General features: G+C 43.8%; 1 protein-coding gene across 1 annotated transcript in view; it reads left to right on the forward strand.

Annotated features, from left to right (window-relative positions):
- The window catches only part of LOC149459872 (alcohol dehydrogenase 1-like), a 63,239-nt gene that overhangs the window by 25,808 nt on the left and 16,013 nt on the right, over positions 1 to 21,418 (forward strand). The window contains exons 4-7 of the mRNA XM_089680567.1: positions 3,242 to 3,329; positions 11,191 to 11,410; positions 12,241 to 12,501; positions 14,458 to 14,593. Coding sequence (XP_089536693.1) covers positions 3,242 to 3,329; positions 11,191 to 11,410; positions 12,241 to 12,501; positions 14,458 to 14,593 — 705 coding nt within the window. The remainder of the gene's footprint in view (positions 1 to 3,241; positions 3,330 to 11,190; positions 11,411 to 12,240; positions 12,502 to 14,457; positions 14,594 to 21,418) is intronic.

The raw sequence follows: 21,418 nt of genomic DNA on the forward strand, positions 1-21,418 counted from the left end.
GTGCAAGGAGGAACAGGATGAGCACTACCAGAACCCTACAAAATGACCTCCAGCAGGCCACTGGTTTGAATGTCTCTGACGAAACAATCAGAAACAGACTTTATAAGGGTGGCCTGTGGGCCCTGTGCTCACTGCCCTGCACCGTAGAGCTCGATTTGCATTTGCCATTGAACACCAGAATTATCAGGACCGCCACTGGCACCCTGTGCTTTTCACAGATGAGAGCAGGTTCACCCTGAGCACATGTGACAGACGTGAAAGGGTCTGGAGAAGCCGCGGAGAATGTTATGCTGCCTGTAACATTGTTCAGCATGACTGTTTTGATGGTGGGTCAGTGATGGTCTGGGGAGGCATATCCATGGAGGGATGCACAGACCTCTACAGGCTAGACAATGGCCCCCTGACTGCCATTAGGTATTGGGATGAAATCCTTGGACCCATTGTCAGACCCTTCGCTGGTGCAGTTGGTCCTGGGTTCCTCCTGGGGCAAGACAATGCCCGGCCTCATGTGGCAAAAGTATGCAGGCAGTTCCTAAAGGATGAAGGAATTGATACTATTGAATGCCCCCACTCTCGCCTGAGCTAAATCCAATAGAAGACCTCTGGGATATCATGTTTTGGTCCATCCGACGCCGCCTCAGACTGTCCAGGAGCTCAGTGATGTCCTGGTCCAAATCTATGAGGAAATATCCCAGGACACCATCCATTATCTCATTAGGAGCATGCCCCGATGTTGTCAGGCATTCATACAAGCACATGAGGGCCATACAAACTACAGAGTACCATTTTGAGTTGCTGTAATGCAATTTCAGCAAATTGGACTAGCCTGCTGCATCATTTTTTCACTTTGATTTTCGGGGTGTATTTGAATTCAGTCCTCTGTAGGTTGATAATTTTCATCAAACGATGGGGCATCCTTAAGTTCCTAACACATTACCCAGTCCATATCAGTATAGATATCCAGCATGATATTTTTCCCCATTGAGATCTGATGTGTTTTCAAAGTGTTCTTTTAATTTTTTTGAGCAGTGTATAAATATATATACTAATAAGTGCCAAGACTTTTCATGCAACCTTAACATGGTTGTACTGAATATGTTTAAATAGATAATATAAAAGAAAAGCAAAATGGTGTTAAAATAAAATGTGTTTGTTCTTGCATTTTCTGAGTGAATGCAAAGTGTTCTCTGAATGAATGAGGTAAAGAATATGCTATTAACCACCATCCACCTCATCTAATCAAAGAACATTTTGTATTTATTGAGAGAATGCAAAGTGTCCTCTTAATGGAACCTGTGCCAAGCAAGCAACCTCCTGTGTTCAGAACAGCTACTTGGTATGGGACCTGGGAGCTTGTGGAGATCAGTGAAGCAGCGGTGCCTACTACAGTGAGTACAGGAGTGTGCAAAATCCCCCCCCCCAAATTCTACCCCACTTTACTCTTTCAGCGAAAATCACTATTACCTCCCTCTGAAAAAAATCATCACTAATCTTCATACTCGCCTCATTCCCCCTCCCAACAAAAATCCATCTTCTAGCACAAATCCATTCCAACCCCCATCCCCACTCAAATCCTCCCTCCCAGCACACATCCTATCCTCCTCCTCCAATCCTCCCTTCCAGCACAAATCCCCCCAAACCCTCCCTCTCAACACAAATCCTACCCCTCAAATCCCCCCCAATCCCACCCAAGCACAAATCCTCTTCTCCTTTAGCACAAACTACCTCTTAAATTCTCTTCCCCCTACAGCTAAAAACTCTGTGACCCCCATCCCCCAAATCTCCCCTCCCAGCACAAATCCTTCACCAAGTCTCTCCTTCTAGCACTAATTGTCTTCCCTTTCCTGCACAAATCCTTTCCACTACTATCTCCTTTAGCCCAATGCCTCCCTTATAGCCCCCCCTTCTAGCAAAAATCCCTCCCCTCCTGCATAAATCCTCCCACCATTTTAGCACAAATATGCCCCAGCACAAATCCTTCTCCCATTTTAGTACAAATCCTCCCAGCACAAATCTTCCTCCCTTCTAGCACAAATTCCACCCAGCACAAATTCTCCCACAAACATAATTCTCACCCAGTCCCACCAAGAAAAAATCTTCTCCCCCTCAGGACCAATCCTCCCCCTTCTAGCGCAAATCTCCCTCAGCATATATCCTCCCACTCTTCTAGCACAAATCCACCCCAGCCCAAATCCTTCTCCCCTTCTAGCACAAATCCCCCCTTCCCCCACAAACACAAATCTTCTCTCCTGTCAAATAGCCCTCAGCACAAATTATCCTTCCTTCCCCAATCACCCCTCTCAGAATAAATCTTCCTGTGCAAAGTTTTGTTACCTGTCCCCCTGCCTCGACTTTCCCCAGGTAATGGTGTCCCCCAGTTCCATCTTCAGACCTCGGATCAGTGCGGTTTCCTCCAGGGGGACGTCCCTCTTCCCTGGCTACTCCTGTTGTGATATGACACCCATCAGAGTGGAGAAATAACCTAGGGGGAGCTGCCTGTAGCTCTGAGGAGCATTATGATAGTGATTGAGTATCAGAGGTGGGGTGAAATTCATTGGGGGGCTTGGTCTTGTAGGGATACAGGCTGGGGCCGTCATTAACTTTCTCATAGGGTTTTGCTGTGATGTGTGACTTTTGGGGCTTCCTTTCCCTACTGTATTGTTAGAAAAGGCAGCCAACATATCTCCCCATCAGCTGCTTGTCACAATAATAGAATGGGCTTGCACTGCATCTGAGACCCAGGGCACCCCGCAGAAGAGGTGCCCAGGGTGCCCCTTGCTAGCGCATCCATGTCAGATAAATAGTGGAGCCCTGGTAACTCATTTCACCACTAGGTTCCAGGGCTCTAGGACTCCAGCCCAGATTCACTAGACTACAGGATTTAATCTTGAGATGGACCCATGGAATATGGGAAAATTGAGAAGTATGCACTGGCAAGTGTCTAGGATTTTCAAAAGCAGATAAGCAAAGGTAGATCTCATACTTCTGTAATGACAGGAGTAGTCTAAGTAGGTTGGTTCAACCTGACTAATACCTAGGGGTCCCTGTCTAAACATGTGCATTAAATTGCATTGTGAATCAGCTTTTCATTTTGTACATTATAAAGGCTGGTTGCCTGAACTTTGAATAAGTGAAAATAATTATTCTAAAAGTTAATGTTGAATATATATTTTTTTACATAATAATTGCACGTATATACTAAATAACTCATTTTGCAATTGTAATCATTTTCTTTTTTCAGGAGATAAAGTTGTCCCACTCTGTCTTCCTCAGTGTGGAAAGTGCAGTTCTTGTCTAAATGCACAGAGTAATTTTTGCTTTAAATCACAGTAAGTACTCAAGAAACAGCAAACTTTTATATGTGTTATTGAGAAATTGAGTGCATTTGCTGTTAAACAGAATTCTCTTAAAGTGTTACTAAACCCACAACAATCTGTGTATGCAGTAAAGCATGCCTGTTATCCTAACTGTGGAACCTAAGGTGTTAATCCTCTGCATTGTGTAAAAATGCTGTTTGATCCTGACTTCTCTGATCCACCCTTCCAGTGTCCCCCTCTTATCTTCTGATAAGACATATCATGTGGAGCCACTCTGCACATGCTCAGTTTGGTGTGTATTGCTAAAGAGGTTTTTTATTACATTTTTTTCTTGGGAGAGTGCATGTGATCAGCACAAGGCCAATCAGCACTGTCCAGAGAGAGGTCAGAGGTTCCGCATTCTTTTAGAGCAGAAAGGAATCTCCTACAAACTTTAACCAGTGCTCGGCTGACCGCTGATAGAAGTCACAGGACTACTCTAACTGCTGATGAAAAAAAGGTATTTAGCAGTTTATATTTACTAAAATAATTGCATTTCCATGTTGTGTGTACTGTGGGAGAGCAGATAGAGTGAATGCAGGCTCCTGGGTTTAGTAACACTTTAATTTTAGGATTATTGTATAGGTGTTCCCACACATATCCCAAAATCAATTGGTGTAATCCAAACGGTGTTCGCTTCCTGTAATTTGCTCAACAGGTCTTAATATTATTATGTGCTCACCTTAATGGAAGCCTAACATGCAATTAGGCAAAAATAGCTTCATGTCCTAATAATGACAGGATATTTCAGCTGCTCTGCATTTGCAATATAAAGAATTATAGGTGTAATGCAGTGCTTCATGCACTGGGGTTTCCTAGATGGTCTGATCCCTTAATATGGACTGGAATACATGGACCTCTCCCTCTTTATGACAAAGGACTATGGATCTACTCCTCCATCTCTCCTTGTTTCTCCACAGTTCAAACACATGAAAAAAAGATAAATATAGTGCCTTATCCTTAAAACACCTTTTTATTTATAGCCAGTTGTTTGTACACTCACAATAGCTACAAAGAAATCATGTCTTATAATGTAATATGGAGCCTCCTCTGTGTGTTCTGAGCACACTTCCTATACTCGACGTCTGGTTCCTGAGTGCGTGGTGACGTCAGAGCCCCTCCCCTACGCCACCGCGCCACCGGGTCATTGCGCCACCAGGAAAATAAACTAAAAGGAAACTTTCTCTTTTAGCTGGGGGGGGGGGGAAAATGACAGCTGATTCTCTGAGCTATAGTGAAGAAAATAAAAGTGGTAATTACATTTAAAAACCGGCACCATAATAAATAAAAAAATGGCGTGGGGTCCCCACTCCCATCCATACCAAGCCCTTCCGGTCTGGCATGGATTTTGAGGGGAACTCCCATGCCAAAATAAAAAAATAAATGGTGTATCCCATGCCAAAATCCATACCAGACCCTTATCCAAGCATGCAGCCCTGCAGGTCAGGAAAGGAGGGGATGAGCGAGGGCCCCCCCTCCTGAACCATACCAGGCCACATGCCCTCAACATGGGGGGGTGCTTTGGAGTGGGGGGGCTCCCCCCCAAATCACCCCTTGTCCCCATGTTGATGGGGACAAGGACCTCATCCAAACAACCCTGGCTGGTGGTTGTGGGGGTCTGCGGGCAGGGGGCTTATTGGAATTTGGAAGCCCCCTTTAAAAAGGGAGCCCCCAGATCCCGCCCCCCATGTGACAGAATATGGGGTACATGGTACTGCTATTCATTCACAAAAAAACAAAAAGTGTAGTGTGAAAAAAGACAGGACACGGTCTTTGACAAGTCCATTATTAAAAGAAAAAAATAAAAGAATGTTTGCCAACGACGATCCGAAAAAAGAATTAAATAAAAAAAGCTCTGCTTCCGACGATGGCCCCCGGCCATCTGCCTGCTCCAGTGGTTTGACAGTTCTTAAATAAGGGGCGGGGCCACCCCAGGTGACATCATTGAAACGGAGCCTTTTTTTTAACTCTCTTTTTTTGGGGCGGGCATCGTGATTGACGTTGAATCTACTGCAGGGGACATTCTTTTATTTTTTTCTTTTAATAAAGGACTTGTCAAAGACTGTGTCCTGTCTTTCTTCACACTACACTTTTTGTTTTTTTGCGAGTGAGTAGCGGTACCATGTACCCCATACACATTCACATGGGGGGACGGGATCTAGGGTCCCCCTTGTTAAAGGGGACTTACAGATTCTGATAAGCCCCCTGCCTGCAGACCCCCACAACCACCGGTCAGGGTTGTGGGGAAGAGGCCCTTTTCCCCATCAACATGGGGACAAGGTACTTTGCGGGGGAGCCCCCCTGCCCCAAAGCACCCCCCCCATGTTGAGGGAATGTGGCCTGGTATGGTTCAAGAGGAAGGGCGCTCACTCGTCCCCCCCTTTCCTTACCTGCCGGGCTGTATGCTCGGATAAGGGTCTGGTATGGATTTTGGGGGGAGCCCCCACACCATTTTTAAAAAACCCGAAGGGCTTTGTATGGATGGGAGGGGGGACCCCACGCCATTTATTTATTTATTTTTTTAATTGATGGCAATTCTTTTACATTCAGCTGTCAGTAGGGAACCCAGCTGACAGCGGTAACATTAACACATTTTGTCACTACTAAAATACCGCATGACTTAAAAATAACTCATGCAGTATTTTAGTAGCGTTTACTTTTTTTTGACCTCCGGAACGGATTGATTGGTTTCAATGCATGCCTATGGGAAATGGTGTTTCAGTTTAAAAATTTTTTGCTATATGAAAAGTCCCGCAGAACGAAATAAATACGTAAACCGAGGTATGCCTGTATTCAGGAAAATTATGTTAGCTCAACAGCAATGTAGTTTTGAATAAGGAGAGATAACTGGGCATCTGTTGGCCTGACTGGCTAAGGTGCAGACTTCCTTGACCACAATAGCTTGCATTCTAGATCAAGATGGTACTGCATTATATGACCCAATTTGCATCAACCAGCATTTTGTAGACTATTATCTTGCCCTGTATTCCTCTATATGTTCCTTTTGATCAGACTAGCTTACTTCATTATTTTGAATCTTTTGCGGTACCTACTTTGTCAGACTCTCAACAGGAAGTATTAGAGAAGCCGATATCCCTGGATGAGGTTTAATTTGCCATAGAGAAATTACACTCTGAAAATATTCCTGGGCTGGATGGTCTTTCTGTGGAGTTTTATAAAATGCACAATGACTCCCATGCTCCCCACTCTGACTGAAGTCTAGATGTCAGATTCCTCCCTGCCTCTATGTCTGAGGCCATCGAAGTGGTTATCCCTAAGCATGGGAAAGACCCCAAACTGTGTACCTCCTATTGTCCCATCTCTCTTATTAATACAGATGATAAAGTCCTGGGGAAAATTCTGTTTAGGCATCTGGGGGTGTTATCTCCACCCTGGTCCACAAAGATCAAACAGGCTTTATGCGTGGGAAAGGCACTGATATTAACATTCAACTCCTTTTTGCTTTTATATCTGACCCAGGGAGGGATACTGGGGTGGTGGTATCGCTAGACATTGAAAAAAGTCATTAAATTCACTTGAATGGAATTACCTTTGGGAACTCCTTCAGAAGTTTGATTTTAGCCCTAAATTTTTGTCCTGGGTGGGCTGTCTTTACCATGTGTCTACCGCTCAGTTCAAATTGCACATTCTCTTCTCCCTTTCCTCTCCAGTGGGGTACCAGGCAGGGATGCTCTGTTTAAAAGGGGGCTTTTCGCCCTTGCTCTTGAACTCTTGGCCTGTCCTATTCAGTCTACAATTATGTTGCGCAGGCTACTGGTGGGTGATTGGGTGGAATGCATATCGTTGGATGATGATGATACCCTTTTATACCTCAGAGATTCTGATTTTTCCCTTCGCTCTGCCCTAGCGGTTATTGATACTTTTGGATCATACGTGGGTTTTCAGGTTAACTGGGATAAGTCCTAGATTTTCCTTTAGCCTCTGGGCCTCCAGCAATTGTATCCTTTGTTTCTCTTTGCATTGTACCTACATTTCAATACCTGGGGGTCGAAGTCCAGAGGGATCTCAGATGCTATGTGCTTGATAACCTTGCTCCCCTCCTTCACAATTTTACCCGCTGATGTACAACATGGGCGCCTGTTCCTCTCAGTGCTATTGGTAGTGTTAACCTTATTAAAATGATGTACCTGCCTAAGATCTTTTTTCGTTTTTCCGGCAAACCCCCATTCCCATGTCTAAATGCATTTTTGCTAAAGTGGATAAAACTCCTAAGCTGATTAAGACACCTTTATATTTCTTTACCCCTTCACCACAGAGACCTGGCTCTTCTGAACCCTTTGCTTTACTATTGGGTGGCTGTCCTTGTGATGGTCAGTTGTTGGTTTGCACAGCCCAGTGCCAATGCCGTTGTGACGCTTGAGGCTGCTGTGTTGAGCTCCTATGCGGAGCTTAGCAATCTGCCTTTTTGGGAACCCCAATATATCTCTGCAATTACTGCTCCAATGAAAACAATCCTTTTAGTTTGGAGGCAAGCCAGAGCCCAATACACAGTGATGGACACATACTCTCCCTATATTCCATTGTGGGGCAACCCTAACTTTCTCACTTCCACTCTATTCCAGATCCTATTCTATGGGCCAGACACGGAATCACGTTGCTTAAACATATCATGCCATGGGGCACTTTATTACCCTTTAACACACTTTAGAATATTTCTCATCTGCCTAACGCTATGTTTTTAAAATACCTACAATTTTGTTATGCGGCCTCAGCACAGTTTCTGCCCAAATTACTTTACTCTCTGATTCTCTAGAATCAATGTTATCATGTGCTGACTTGCCTATACTGTTGCCGGTGCTATATTCACAACTCTCACCTTTTAACCTTACATAAATGTCTATTTTATATCAGATGGGGCATGCTTACATTCCTACCAAAACGGAAGAGAATTGGGATGACTGTCTGCTTCAGTTTCTGAAACTTCTAATTTCCTCCAGGGACCAGTTTCTCCAATTAAAATTTTTACATTGAGTCTACTACAACCCCCATATCACATACCTGGTGATGGAGGCCAATGGAGAGAGGGCTTCCCTTGCGGCTAAGTTCCGTATTCCCCTGAGAGTGGGACAGTGGGAGTCAGGCCCAAAGTTGCACAGGTCACCTGTAGGAGTGCTGGTTGATGGTCCACTCAGAAGCACAACTGGTGCACGGGGATAGGTCTGAAGACTGGAGGCGCCTGTGCGTGGTATGCAAGCCTTCCGGGATTTGGATATTTGCGGGTTAGTCAGTTCGAGCCAAGGTCAGATACCGGGTGGGAAACAGAACAGACGTGGTCAGTGGGATAGCCAAGGTCATACACGGAGGATTGAGAGAGAAAGTATCCTTTAGCCAAGTCGAGGTCAGATCAGGGGGTCAGTAGAGCAGACAGGTCCAAGTACAAGCCGGGTCGAAATCAGGAAGTCACAAGCCACAGGAAACAGGAACAAACCACGGGAAGCTAGAGATCATCCAGCAGCCAGAGGAAGTGATGAGCCTCCTTATAAAGGCCATCTGGCACCAGACTGAGGCTGATGTATCCTTCTGCGGCCATGTAGAGTATTGGCAGAAACACCAGAACTTCTGCTGTGGACAGGACCCTGACACCCCAGCGTATATCCACCATTTACCTTGGCACTCCTGATACCTGCCTCAGATGCGGTCTTGCTACCAGTTACTTTCATGTTTTTTGGCTCTGCCCTAAGCTAAGCTATTTGCGGGAAGTAGTGGACACTGTTAACATAGTGGGTAATCTTTCCCTCCCACTCGACCCTGCCCAGTGGCCCTTGGGCCTTGTAGAGAGTGCAGTGCCTACTAAACATGAACAGCTCTTTGTGTTTTATTCTGCCTTGTTAGACAAGAAATTCTTGTGAAATGGAAGTCCTCTGCTCCCCCTACAGTGAATAGCTGGAAAGCGGCCATTAATGAGCTTTAACTCACCTATGCCAGTAGAAACTGCCCTCATAAATTTGACAAAATTTGGAGTTGCTGGGTTGATGCACAATGTATCACCATGTAACTATTGAGATTTTTTTCAATTATTGGAGGACCTCAGATGTGGGTTTTCTTGGTACTTCCCCACTCCACCCCAAACCTTACCCACCTTGTTTTTTTCCTCTTTTCCCTATCCCTTCCCATTCCCCCCCACCCTCCTTTATTTTTCCTTTGCCCTCCTTTTCCTCCTCCCAGATGTTACTGGGGATTTTATTGCACTCCAATGTGTATCTGGCATGGCGCACGATTTGTACCTTCCCACTGTATTGTTGTGTACCTTGCCCTATTATTTCTCTGTAATCTTTAGATACCAAATACTGCTCATTCTTATGCTTCTTTTTGTACTTGTTCCATTCAACTGTACATCTTGCTTACCATAATAAAAATACTTACTGATAAAAAAAAGGGTTGGTTCCTCTGCATGTCAACATAACATTTTGCGTATTGAGCCTGTCCTCCAAAATCTCTTAAAAGCAACTCTCTGGTGTGACATTGGTAATAACCCAAAATGAAACAAAATATACTTTTTTTTACAATAACAATTAACTACTGCATCAGATAAAAGGTGGCACATTAAAAGAAAGTAGATATTACGCTAATGTCACAACCTGTATACAGCAGATAGATCATTTGTTCAATTGACAACACCCTATATAGGGTTCTGAACATAAAAAAAAGTCAATATCCAATCCACTTAAAACTTATCTTTATACAGATCTATTTATCTTTACAAAAACATTTGAAAATTGAGTTCAAGCTCCTAGGAGCTAAAGTATTTAACTTCCAGAGTATTTAAGATTCAGAGTTTCTCCTTTCTTCAGAACACTGTAGTATTGCCTCACATAGAGGAAATATTAAGAGCATAGATGTCCTTAGCCTTCAATCCATCCAATTTACCATCATGAAAAAAAAAAATGTTGCACTAAAGGGCGCTCATTTTCCCTTTTCCTTTATACTGAAGGTGTTTGCAAATGTGGATTCTCAACTATTGTTTCGTCTTACCCACGTATAATTTACCATGCAGGCATTATAAACAATAAATTACTCTTGTTGTAGAACAATTCATGAAGCTACTGATATAATAATCCTGATTACCATCCGCATTTGTGAATACCCAGTACGATCGACAAATGGACAAATTTCCACAAGGAAACATACCTTTACTTTGGAAAAAAGTAGTTCCACACGTTTTGTTTTATTTTCTTATACACTCAGCTTGAATCAAAGCGCCTCCTCAATTGTGAGTTCTATGTGCTATTGTCAGTACGTAGGAGCCTACAATACCTGCCAATATCGGGCATTTCATGAGCACGTGCCAGTGCCTTGCCATAGCTTCTCTGACTAATTTCTTATGAACTCCATATTCTGTAACAAATCTAACTGGTTCCTTCCTGGACCTATTTAAACCTCCTTCATCTTTTTTTACACTGCTTCTCAACAAGTCCTCTCTCTTTACTGTCCAATACCTGCTTTCTGGCTCTTTTAATTTATTTATGCGAATAGGCTCCCTCCTTAAAGTGACTATACATTGATTTAGCTTCCTTTTTGAAATCATCCAATTTGGTACAGCTCCTTCGTATGCACAGCAATTGACCTGTAGGCATTTCATCAATTAATTTTGGATGATGACTATCCACTCTCAGTAATGTATTTGCTGCAGTTTCCTTCTGATGTGTTTGGGTTACCAACTGCCCATTTTCCTTAGTATTGACAGATTGATACAGTTAGTATTGATATTAAATGTATTTATATTGAGCTCTGTGAGTAAAGTATAAAAACCCATTGCACTTGTAAATCAGAAATTGTTTATGACCCTTTGTTTCCTATTTGATTGTAAATACAGCTTCTATGAACCACAGAATGTACTTCTTGACAAGACATCAAGGTTTTCATGCAAGGGAAAAGTTGTTGATCATTTTGTATGGACCAGCACCTTTTCAGAATATATTGTGATGCCTGCTGGGGCTGTTGCAAAGATTGATGACAAAGCTCCCATGGAGAAGGCCTGTCTTTTTGGATGTGGTTTTCCCACCGGATATGGAGCTGCTGTTAATACTGCCAAGGTAAATTTATCAATGTTTAGACCTGTTTGATTTACTGTTTGTCTTACTGAGCGTGCATATTGTTGGAATTTCAAGGTGCTGGACATACATTCTTCCAGTTACTGCCTTTCCTTAAACATCTATATATGTCTAACATATCACCATAAATATAGTGTCCAGTGATATGGTAAATTCAGTTCTTCAGCTCCAACTCCCTGGGAACAGTTTAGTGAGATTCAAGAATTCCTTCTCTGCAAATGTATAAATGGCCTTTTTTAAAAGTATAGAGTATATATGGTGTATATGAAGTGAAATTGCAAGGATCAATAACTTTAAGCACTGGGATCTTATAATTTTGAGCAAAAGACTGAGGTTTCTGCCCCATAGCTTATGGCATAGCCTCTCTGGATAGGGTAAGAGTATGCTGCTGTTGCTGCTGCAGTGTGGATGGGGTGGAGTATATTCAGTATGAAGGATTAATTTACGAGTTAGGTTGATATTAGTGTCAAATCATTTAGGTTAAAATCTATTGTTACAGTTACAGTTTAATATTAGGGATGATTTTAAGGTTCATTTTGAACACAAGTTTGTACTGAATCTTGTCTGTTTGGGCATGCACATGAACAGCCAAATATTTACTTATTTGGCGGGAACTGAATGTAATGTATAAGAAAAGGTATTACTACTGCTATACATGACAACTGGCACTGTCAATATTGTATCATATAATAAAAAAACGTCTGATTTCCATAAACCATCCAAAACAAACACTTCATTAGTATATCATATTACATTGACATTAATCAGTTTTAAAATCTAAAAGGAATATTAGTGACCTTTTTAATCAACAGGTGGAGCCTGGTACTACGTGTGCTGTGTTTGGATTGGGTGCCATTGGGCTGTCAGTCATTATTGGATGTAAAGTTTCTAAAGCATCAAGAATTATTGCTATAGATATAAACAGCAGCAAGTTTGAAAAGGCAAAGCTGTTTGGAGCAACTGACTGCATCAATCCTAAAGATTTTAGCAAGCCAATCCAGGAGGTAATCAAGGAAATGACAGGAGATGGAGTGCATTATTCCTTTGAATGCATTGGCATAACAGATATCATGGTATGTAGTTTTTAAATATGATTTGGAAGGCTTTTTGATTCCTTTAGTTCCTTCTCATCATAACCTGTATGGTTATATTGTCTCGTTGGGTCTCAAGTCCTACTACTGCACATAGAAGGCATGGTTTTGATACACTGCACTGCATGATGGCCAAAAAGTGTGAAAAAGCTGCATGAAGTATGACATGAATATAATATCAGGCTATATTTGCACTTTATACCAGTGGTTCTGGATGTGCATCTGGCTGATGGAACGTAAAAGAATAATATGCATGGCTCTATCCACTGTCCAGAAATGTGATGGAATGAGACATGTGAATATCTTCTACTCTGAAGAAGGCTTTATTGTGCTAGGAACTGATTTGGTTGGGGGGCCTTTTGATTTCTTTAGTCTCTTCTCACCACTTACGTATTATAATAAAATCAAACTAAGCATACTCACAATAACCTGTCATCTCTATATGAGGAAAAAGCCAATAGTTGGCCAGTTTCCAAGGAAGATATTATGACTGCAATGATAATCAAGGTAAAATGTTGCAAAGAGCTGGACTGGCTTCATCATGGCGGCACTTTTTGCTGCATCATTGAGAACCACCCAGCAATGAAGAAGAGGCAAATAGCAACCTGACCAAAGAACATTTGAAAAAAGCAAGGTAGGTTGGGGCACAGGCAGGGAAGGTAAAGTTAGGATTTACAGTTAAAGTTAGGCTTTACAGTCAAAGTGGTATTAATCCCAAAACAAAAACCTAATATATTGCAAATTACCAATTCTTAGGATGTAGTAGCTAAATTCGTTTTAATTTTATTCGTTTTAATTTTGTTAGGCTTTTTTTACTTTATTTTCACCTGGTGCAAGTGCAAACAATTTAACACTGATGGGGGTGCTAACAATGGTTAGCTTTTATTCATTTATTTAAATATGGTTATGTAACCTTTATCCCATGAGGAAAAATGTTGCTGTTACTAATTTAAAAGTATTAGCTAGAGGTAAGCTTTAATTTAATAATCACTTGTGTAATGTTCACGTAACTCTATGAGTCCATCCAACACTTCTTCCCAGACTGGCAATACTACTTCCCAAAGGTGTCTCTTTTGTTCCTCCAGTGAAGTGGAGACACTCTAATAAGTGATGTGTTTTACTGGCCTGATCACCAAGTAAAAGTAAAATAAAACCAAAAAAAGCCTAAAAAAGAAAACCGATGCAGCCATGGATTGGTAAACTGCAAAATATTATTTTTTAGGGTTTATCACAACTTTAAATCAACTTTACTTATTGTGGAAGCTGAGTGAGAGACACAGGCCAATTCTTAGAAATCAGATAAATGTGTTTCTTGGAGGCCAGTACTCCCAAATGGAATTCACTGGGCTAGAGTTACAGAGAAGAAAGTAGATGGAGACAAAAGAAAAAGTGCATGCAATAATTTTGTGAATTGATATTTACATAAAGAATACTGTAAAAAGTATACTATAATGGGGTTGTAAATTAAGCATATCAACTTTAAATTTACGGAATAAACTGTTTTGGTTGATAAAATTAGAAAATAACTCTTGGAAATGAAAATTTCATACACTTCATTCAGTTGTGAATTCATTTTGGTAAGTCTTTTTATTAAAACTGAGCATAGTGCAATAACAATAAGAACAGTACAGTAATTTCTAGAGGTCATTTAGATTTTAGTTCAAATCAGTATAGATTACTTCACAATGACCTGCCTAATTGTAAAAGGAAAAAACAGAATAAACATGTTGTAAGGTATTGTACATACAGAATATCCATCTGTCATTCTGAGATTAGCAATGTGTGGGAATTTTTACAAAGATTCATCATGACATTGTACATTTTCATATTTATATAGCTTCTATGGCACCTGTGTTGGTAAAGGTATTTTATAAGTGCTCAATTTATTTCAAAGGCATGTACATCCACAGCCTGATTTCTATATTCCTTTGGTACTAGAAAGCAGCACTGGAGTGCACTCACCCAGGATATGGAACCAGTGTGGTTATTGGCGTAGCTCCCCAGGATGAAAAGGTCACATTTGATCCTCTTCTGCTTCTCACGGGACGCACATGGAAAGGCAGTTTATATGGAGGTACATGTTCATTTTAAGACACTTATTTGCCATTGTTTTGTACTGTATTGAATGGCAGGAATATTTGAAGGCTTCAAAAAGGTACTGGTACTTCAGCACTGATTCCTTGGAGTAATGAGCATTAAATCATTCAACAAGCTTATTGGCCCTGGCAGACTGCTTAAGCAACAGTATGTCATGCTAAAGATCACACCAAGGAGTCACAGTTCTTAATTTTGTTGATTGGTTTTATGGCTATATACTGTATGTATGTCATCATTTTTTTAAAGTTTATTCTTCCCCTTTTTACCACTAATAGCTCAGTTTTCAGACTTTTTATACTGTTTTTTTAAATATAATTTTATGTTTATATGATTTTCTGTAGCCCTGACAAAGGGGGAGTTCTTTGACCCTTGAAGCACTTTGGCTTTGGTTTGATTTTGCTAAAGGACCAATAAAGAATTTTGGAACCCTCTCCTGTTTGGTGTGGTGCTCCTGTTGTATTGTTATGCTTGAAGTCAGTGGTCTCCAAACTGTGGCCCCAGGGGCCAGATGTAGCCCTTTGCTTGCCATTATCTGGCCCTTACTATTCCTCCCACTGGCATTAACAATGGGACATAATGCCTCCCACTGACACCAAAATGGGGCACTGTTCCTCCCTCTAACATCAATGATGGGACACTATTCCTTCCACTGACAGGAATGATGGGCACTATTCCTCCCACTGACATCAGTGATGGGACACTATTTCTCTAATACCAAAAATAGGGCATTGTTCACTCCCATTGATGCCAGGACATTTTCTATTCCCACTGGCCATAGTCTGGCCCCTTTAAAGTCTGAAAAACAGTAAACTGGTCTTTTGTTCAGAAAATTTGGATACCCCTGCATTAAGGAATACTTTGAAAACATATGTAAAAGTATCAGATTATAACAGTTCATAAATTGTAGGGTACATTAATTTGTAAGCATTATGGGAAGGGGGCCGTGTTGGTGGATGCCACATGTAGGGTTTCCACACACCCAGTTAAAGCCCATACTTTATATCCTTGTTCTGCTTCCTGTAGCTAGAGATGCATAAATACTGCAGGTCTGAACAGCAGTGACATGGGTGCTCCCGTAGATAAGAGGGGAAGTCAGGGGGTTCAAACCCTCTGCCCAAGAGCGTCCATCAACATCACTGCAGCAAGGCTAGTGCAACCTTTGTGTAACTGCAGGAACTGCTTTGCCACACACCAGCCTGTCTTCTCCACACTACTTATAGGCAGAGAAGCCCTGCAGGAAGGCTGTGTATAAATTTTGTCATCTTCCTCCAAAACAGGCCGGGACTCGGGAGATCCCAGGTGATATCAGGAAGGCGGGACTTATGAGAGAGCTACCCATTGGCTGAGAAGGCAGCAGGGGGCGCTGCCACTGCCTCCTCATCCAATGGTTAAGTGAGCTGTCCAAATAATCATCCCTGGGGCTTTTTGTGTTTAGTGCCATGTGCGATGGAGCTGCTCTGATCTGGGATGAAGACTGCACTCAAGCTGGTGAATGCATGTGGTGAAGCTGTTGCAGTGATTGAGCTCAAGGAGAAGAGAATAATGGGCTCAAATTGCATGGCATCGCACCAAAGTAGTGTACACACTACGTTTAGAAACGCGCTGAAACCAGATTGCATGATATTTTTTGTACCATGCGTTCCAGTGCAGGTGAATTTACTGCGTTTGCGACCTGTGTTCGGGTTGTTGTCAACATTGCACTGACACCCACTGCAGGTCGCAAGGACTAAAAAAAAAAAAAAAAACAGTAGTCATAGTGAAAGTAGAGGAAAAAACTGTTGATACGTTTCACACTGACTTTTTAACTATGTGCTATGGATGTGTTGTGAGTAAGCACTAATTCAGCATGAAATGAATGTACAATTATTTCCCTGCTTTCACTGTGATTGCTGTGTTTTTACCACTTGCCCTCCAGAGGATTTACCACCCTTCCTGATCAGGCCATTTTTTGCGTTACGGCGCTGTGTTACTTTAACTGACAATTGCGCAGTCATGCAATGCTGCACCCAAATGAAATTTACACCCTTTTTTTCACACGAATAGAGCTTTCTTTTGGTGGTATTTGATCGCCTATGCTTTTTTATTTTTGCGTTATAAAAAAAAAAAGACTAACAATTTTTTTTACTTTTTGCTATGAAATATGTCCAGTAAAAAAAATTAAAAAATCAAATTTCGTCATAAACTTAGGCCAAAATGTATTCTGCTACATGTCTTTGCTAAAACAAAATCCCAAAATGTGTAAATTAATTGATTTATGTGAAAGTTACAGCGTTTACAAATGGCGGTTTATACATTGGGATTTTTATTTTAATTTTTACTAGTAATCGTATCAATCAGCGACTTATAGCAGGATTGAGAGACTGTGGTGGGCATTCTGACACTGGGGGAAACTGACTTGGTGTCACTGACATCCCCAGTGAAACCAATTCAGTGATCAGTGCTAATAAAAAGCACTGACACTGTACTAATGGCATTGGCAAGGAAAAGTTGGGGCGATCAAAGGGTTAACTGTGTGCTGTTTTACTGTGGGCTGTGTTACTGCTTTCCACTGCAAGCACACTGCTATGCAGAGCCATGCAAAGTAGTGTGCAGGAACTGACAGGGGAGAGAACTGTATTGTTTACATACAGTTCTCTCCCTCCGTCGGTGTTAGGGATCCGGGTGTGATCAGAAATGTGTGGACTGACACAGGGAAGTAGCAGGCTTCAAGAACACAGGCGTAGTCAGGACTGGAGAGGTGGAATGGTCAGGCAGGCCGTTTGGTACTGTTAAGCCGCCTGGCAGAGTCTCTAGCAGCCCACCGCACGGACGTCCTCAGGGCGCGGGGTCTAAGTCCCAGCCTGCTGTTCACCAGGGCCCCTGATGGTGGGGATGGACTTGGTGCAGACTGGAACCAGGTCACGACCCCCGAGTGCGACCTGCGGTGGTAGAGAGTACTGACAGGGGAGTGCAGGAACGGAATCTAATTTGGAAGAGGCAGACAGATACACTGGTCTGATCCGAGCCGGATGGATGGATGGAAGGTCGGGTACAGTATGCGTGGTCAGACAGGTCGGGTTGGTATTATGCGGGCAGCGAGGTACAAGAGGAGCGAGCTAAGAATGGTCAGGTCACAAGCCAGGTTCAGCAGGGTGCGAGCAAATACAGTACCAGGGATCAGACGGAAGAGTAGTCAGGCAAGCCAGGGGTTAAACAGGAGAAGAGCAGGATCAGTAACAAGCAGAGGTCGGCAACGGAGTATACAGCAACACAGGAACAGGATACAAGGGCTCATGGGAAACATTTACACCAAGGCACAGATCACAGGCCTGGTCATTCCTTAAATACACCTGCTGTAATCAGCCCTAGGTGTTGGCTGACTGCAGAAGTGAGCTTCTGGCTGCTGAAAGCACCCGCTGGTCAGCCCTGGCACTGCAGCCCACACGGCAGGTGAGTCCCACCACCAGTGCTGAGTCCATTCCTGACAGTACCCCCCCCTCAAGGAGCGGCTTCAGGACGCTCCAAACAGTCCCTAGTGGGCAAACACTCAAACGGTAAGGGTGTTCAGCGGGAAGTTCGCCCAAGGTGCCCAAACAATGTAAATCATGCTTTGTGATTGGCCAAAGCAATGCACCTCAACACAGGTCAGGTGCAATGCTTTGGCCAATCACAACTGAGTTCTCAGGAAGAGCCATGATTGGCCAAAGTCTTGGTGACTTTGGCCAATCATGGCTCAGGGGCTAAGACCACGCCACACACTGTTTAAGGCTGCTGATAACACTGCCTTGTTTGTGTTATGGGGGAGATCTTGTGCAGTGTTATAGCAGTAGCCTCGTGCAGTGTTATAGGAGTGGCCTCATGTAGTGTTATAGCACTAGCCTGGTGAAGTGTTATAGCAGTAGCCTGGTACAGTATCATAGCAGTAGCCTGGTGCAGTGTTATAGCAGTAGCCTCGTGCAGTGTTATAGGAGTGGCCTCATGCAGTGTTATAGCAGTAGCCTGGTGAAGTGTTATAGCAGTAGCCTGGTACAGTATCATAGCAGTAGCCTGGTGCAGTGTTATAGCAGTAGCCTCGTGCAGTGTTATAGGAGTGGCCTCATGCAGTGTTATAGCAGTAGCCTGGTGAAGTGTTATAGCAGTAGCCTGGTACAGTATCATAGCAGTAGCCTGGTGCAGTGTTATAGCAGTAGCCTCATGCACTGTTATAGGAGCAAAAAAAAAACAGTTTATAGTGTACCAAGCACAAACATATTGCACCCAAGCACCAAAATCCCATCCCACACAGAAAAATAAAGTGGAAAAATCCCCTACAAAATCCCCTAAAAAATCCCCATCATGTCCGAAAGGCCAAGAAGGAGAGGCAGATGTTCACAGGCAGCTAAGAGAGGGCAAGCAGCCTCTGTGTCCACAGAAAAAAGTGGTAGTCGTGGACATGGTGTATCCTCTGCAGGAAGGATACGCTTGTTCTTTTTTTCTGGTGCTGGCCGTATTATTGAGCCACAGCATGCAGAAGAGGTGGTGGAGTGGATAACTCAGCCATCCTCATCCTCCTCATCCTCGGTCACCCAGGCTCATACTATTTTGCCTTCCACCGCAGCTACCAAAGCGGCCTGTTCCACAGGCTCCTTGTCCACCACATCAGGCACACGGGGACTCAGCGGGATCTTGGCTATGGGGTCTGACCTCAGCACAGCTTCCCCACAGCTTTCTAAGGACAACATCAGGCTCACGGAGACTCAACGGGACCTTGACTATGGGGTCTAGTTTGGGTAGCGATGGCTCAAGCCCTCAGGGTGCAGTCCAGGTAGCTATACTCCGGGCACGCCATGGGGCAGTGCAAACAAGGGTAGTCTGAGCACACAATCGGGGCAGTTCATGGCTAGGGTAGTCTGAGCACACAATCGGGGCAGTTCATGGCAAGGGTAGCCTGAGCACACAATAGGGGCAGTTCATGGCTTCTAGGGACACTCACAATAGGCGGCTTGCAGACGCTCAGCAGCAGGCGGCTTCCAGGGAGGTAGGTGGCTTGCAGACGCTCAGCAGCACGCAGCTTCCAGGGAGGTAGGCGGCTTGCGGACACTCATGGTTCTGCCAGGTATGTCCTAGCTCACAGCAGGCGACAGAAAGAGGAGGAGACATTGGTGGAAGTGGCAGCAGAGGAGAGATTGATATTACAACTTTTCCTGGAGAAGAGCCATAGTGGGAATATTATACTCTGAGAAAACTGTCTTTGGAGTGTTTTGATGCCTGGAGGATCTGTGAGAGGGATCCACTACTGCTCTTTGATCCGCAAGGGTCGAAGGGATAAGGTGAGAGGCTAATCCAGATGGTGGTTGGATTCGCAGATCTGTATACACCCAGAAACCTGCACGAGTTTTCACCTGTGGTCACTAACAGTACAATTTGGAAGCACCGTTTACTGTTTGGTTCACCAACAATATTTATATTTTGGACTTTGAGATATAAGTTTGTGTGTACCATTATTATGGTTATTTTTCACTTCACAATAGGCACGTGTGATTATATTATATATGTGTGTTTTTTTGGTTTATGCACATATATATAGATATTGTTTTTTTGTGTTTCCACATGTTTTTGAGCTATTTATTTGATTTATGTTATTATCAGTGAGCACGTATAGACCTGTTTTGATAACATTGTCACATTTTTTTTTTTTTTTATTTAATATTTTGGGATCCCACATTCACATTTTGTTTGATTTGAATGTAGCGCAGCATTCCTTATGTTTTATAGAAAAAGGGGGAGGCGAACCTCAGCGCACAGCAGAGCGGATAACCCGGGCCCCATAGTATTAAGCAGAGTATCGTGGGGCCCACAGCAAAGCAGTTCCAGCATACAGCACAGCGGGTAATCCGGGCCCCAGAGTATTAGGGGGGGTGGCAGAGGATACTCCCAGCCCTGGAGTATTAGCAGAGGGGCAGCGGGTACTCCCAACCCTGGAGTATTAGCAGAGGGGCAGCGGGTACTCCCAACCCTGGAGTATTAGCAGAGGGGCAACGGGTACTCCCAACCCTGGGGTATTCAGCAGAGGGGCAGCGGGTACTCCCGACCCTGGGGGTATTTAGCAGAGGGGCAGCAGGTACTGCCAACCCTGGGGGTATTTAGCAGAGGGGCAGCGGGTACTCCCAACCCTGGGGATACCGAGCAGGGTGGCAGCAGATAATAGTCCTGACCTTTGGGGGGGGGTCTCCTGCAGCGTGCTCGGCGGGGATTGCCGCGGAGGCCCGGTCCCCCCACCCGGACCTCCCAGTGGCTTGCAAGTCCAGCAGTGGCGGACAGCAGACACACACAAGGAAAAGGCTGGCCTGGTCCTGCGCCAGCCTTTTAAAGCCGAGCAGGATGCTTCCGGGTTGCTCCGGCAATGGCTGGCCCAGCGCCGCATTGCCGGGGCAACGAGGCACGCCCCCTTGACTCGGGCCGTGCTCTCATGAGCACGGCCTTTGTCACTGGTGGGCGTAGAGCACGGGAAGCCCTGTGCCCACGCTGCGTCCCCTGGGGGCGCACAGAGACCTCCCGGCGGCCCCTGCCAAGGTCTCCTGGTGGGGGGGGTCACAGCTCCTCCGGCTAGATTGCCAGGGGGTCGTGATCCTTGCAGCAGGGGTTCCCTCCCCCCATCCCGCACAGCCTGCTTCAAAGGGGGGAGGGAGGGGGAAGCGAGCAGGGACAGCGGCCACACCATGACAGAGGTAGATTAGAGAAAAAGATTTAAATAAATTGGTGCAGTGCTAAAATCAATATCACAAACATCTAAACAATTAAATAATCATATAATAAAAATTGTAGTGATAAGATCCTTCAGGGA

The sequence above is a fragment of the Staurois parvus genome, unplaced genomic scaffold (assembly GCF_062004578.1).
Source record: "Staurois parvus isolate SC_StPar_1 unplaced genomic scaffold, SC_StPar_1.0 ptg000244l, whole genome shotgun sequence".
NCBI classification, from domain to species: Eukaryota; Metazoa; Chordata; class Amphibia; order Anura; family Ranidae; genus Staurois; species Staurois parvus.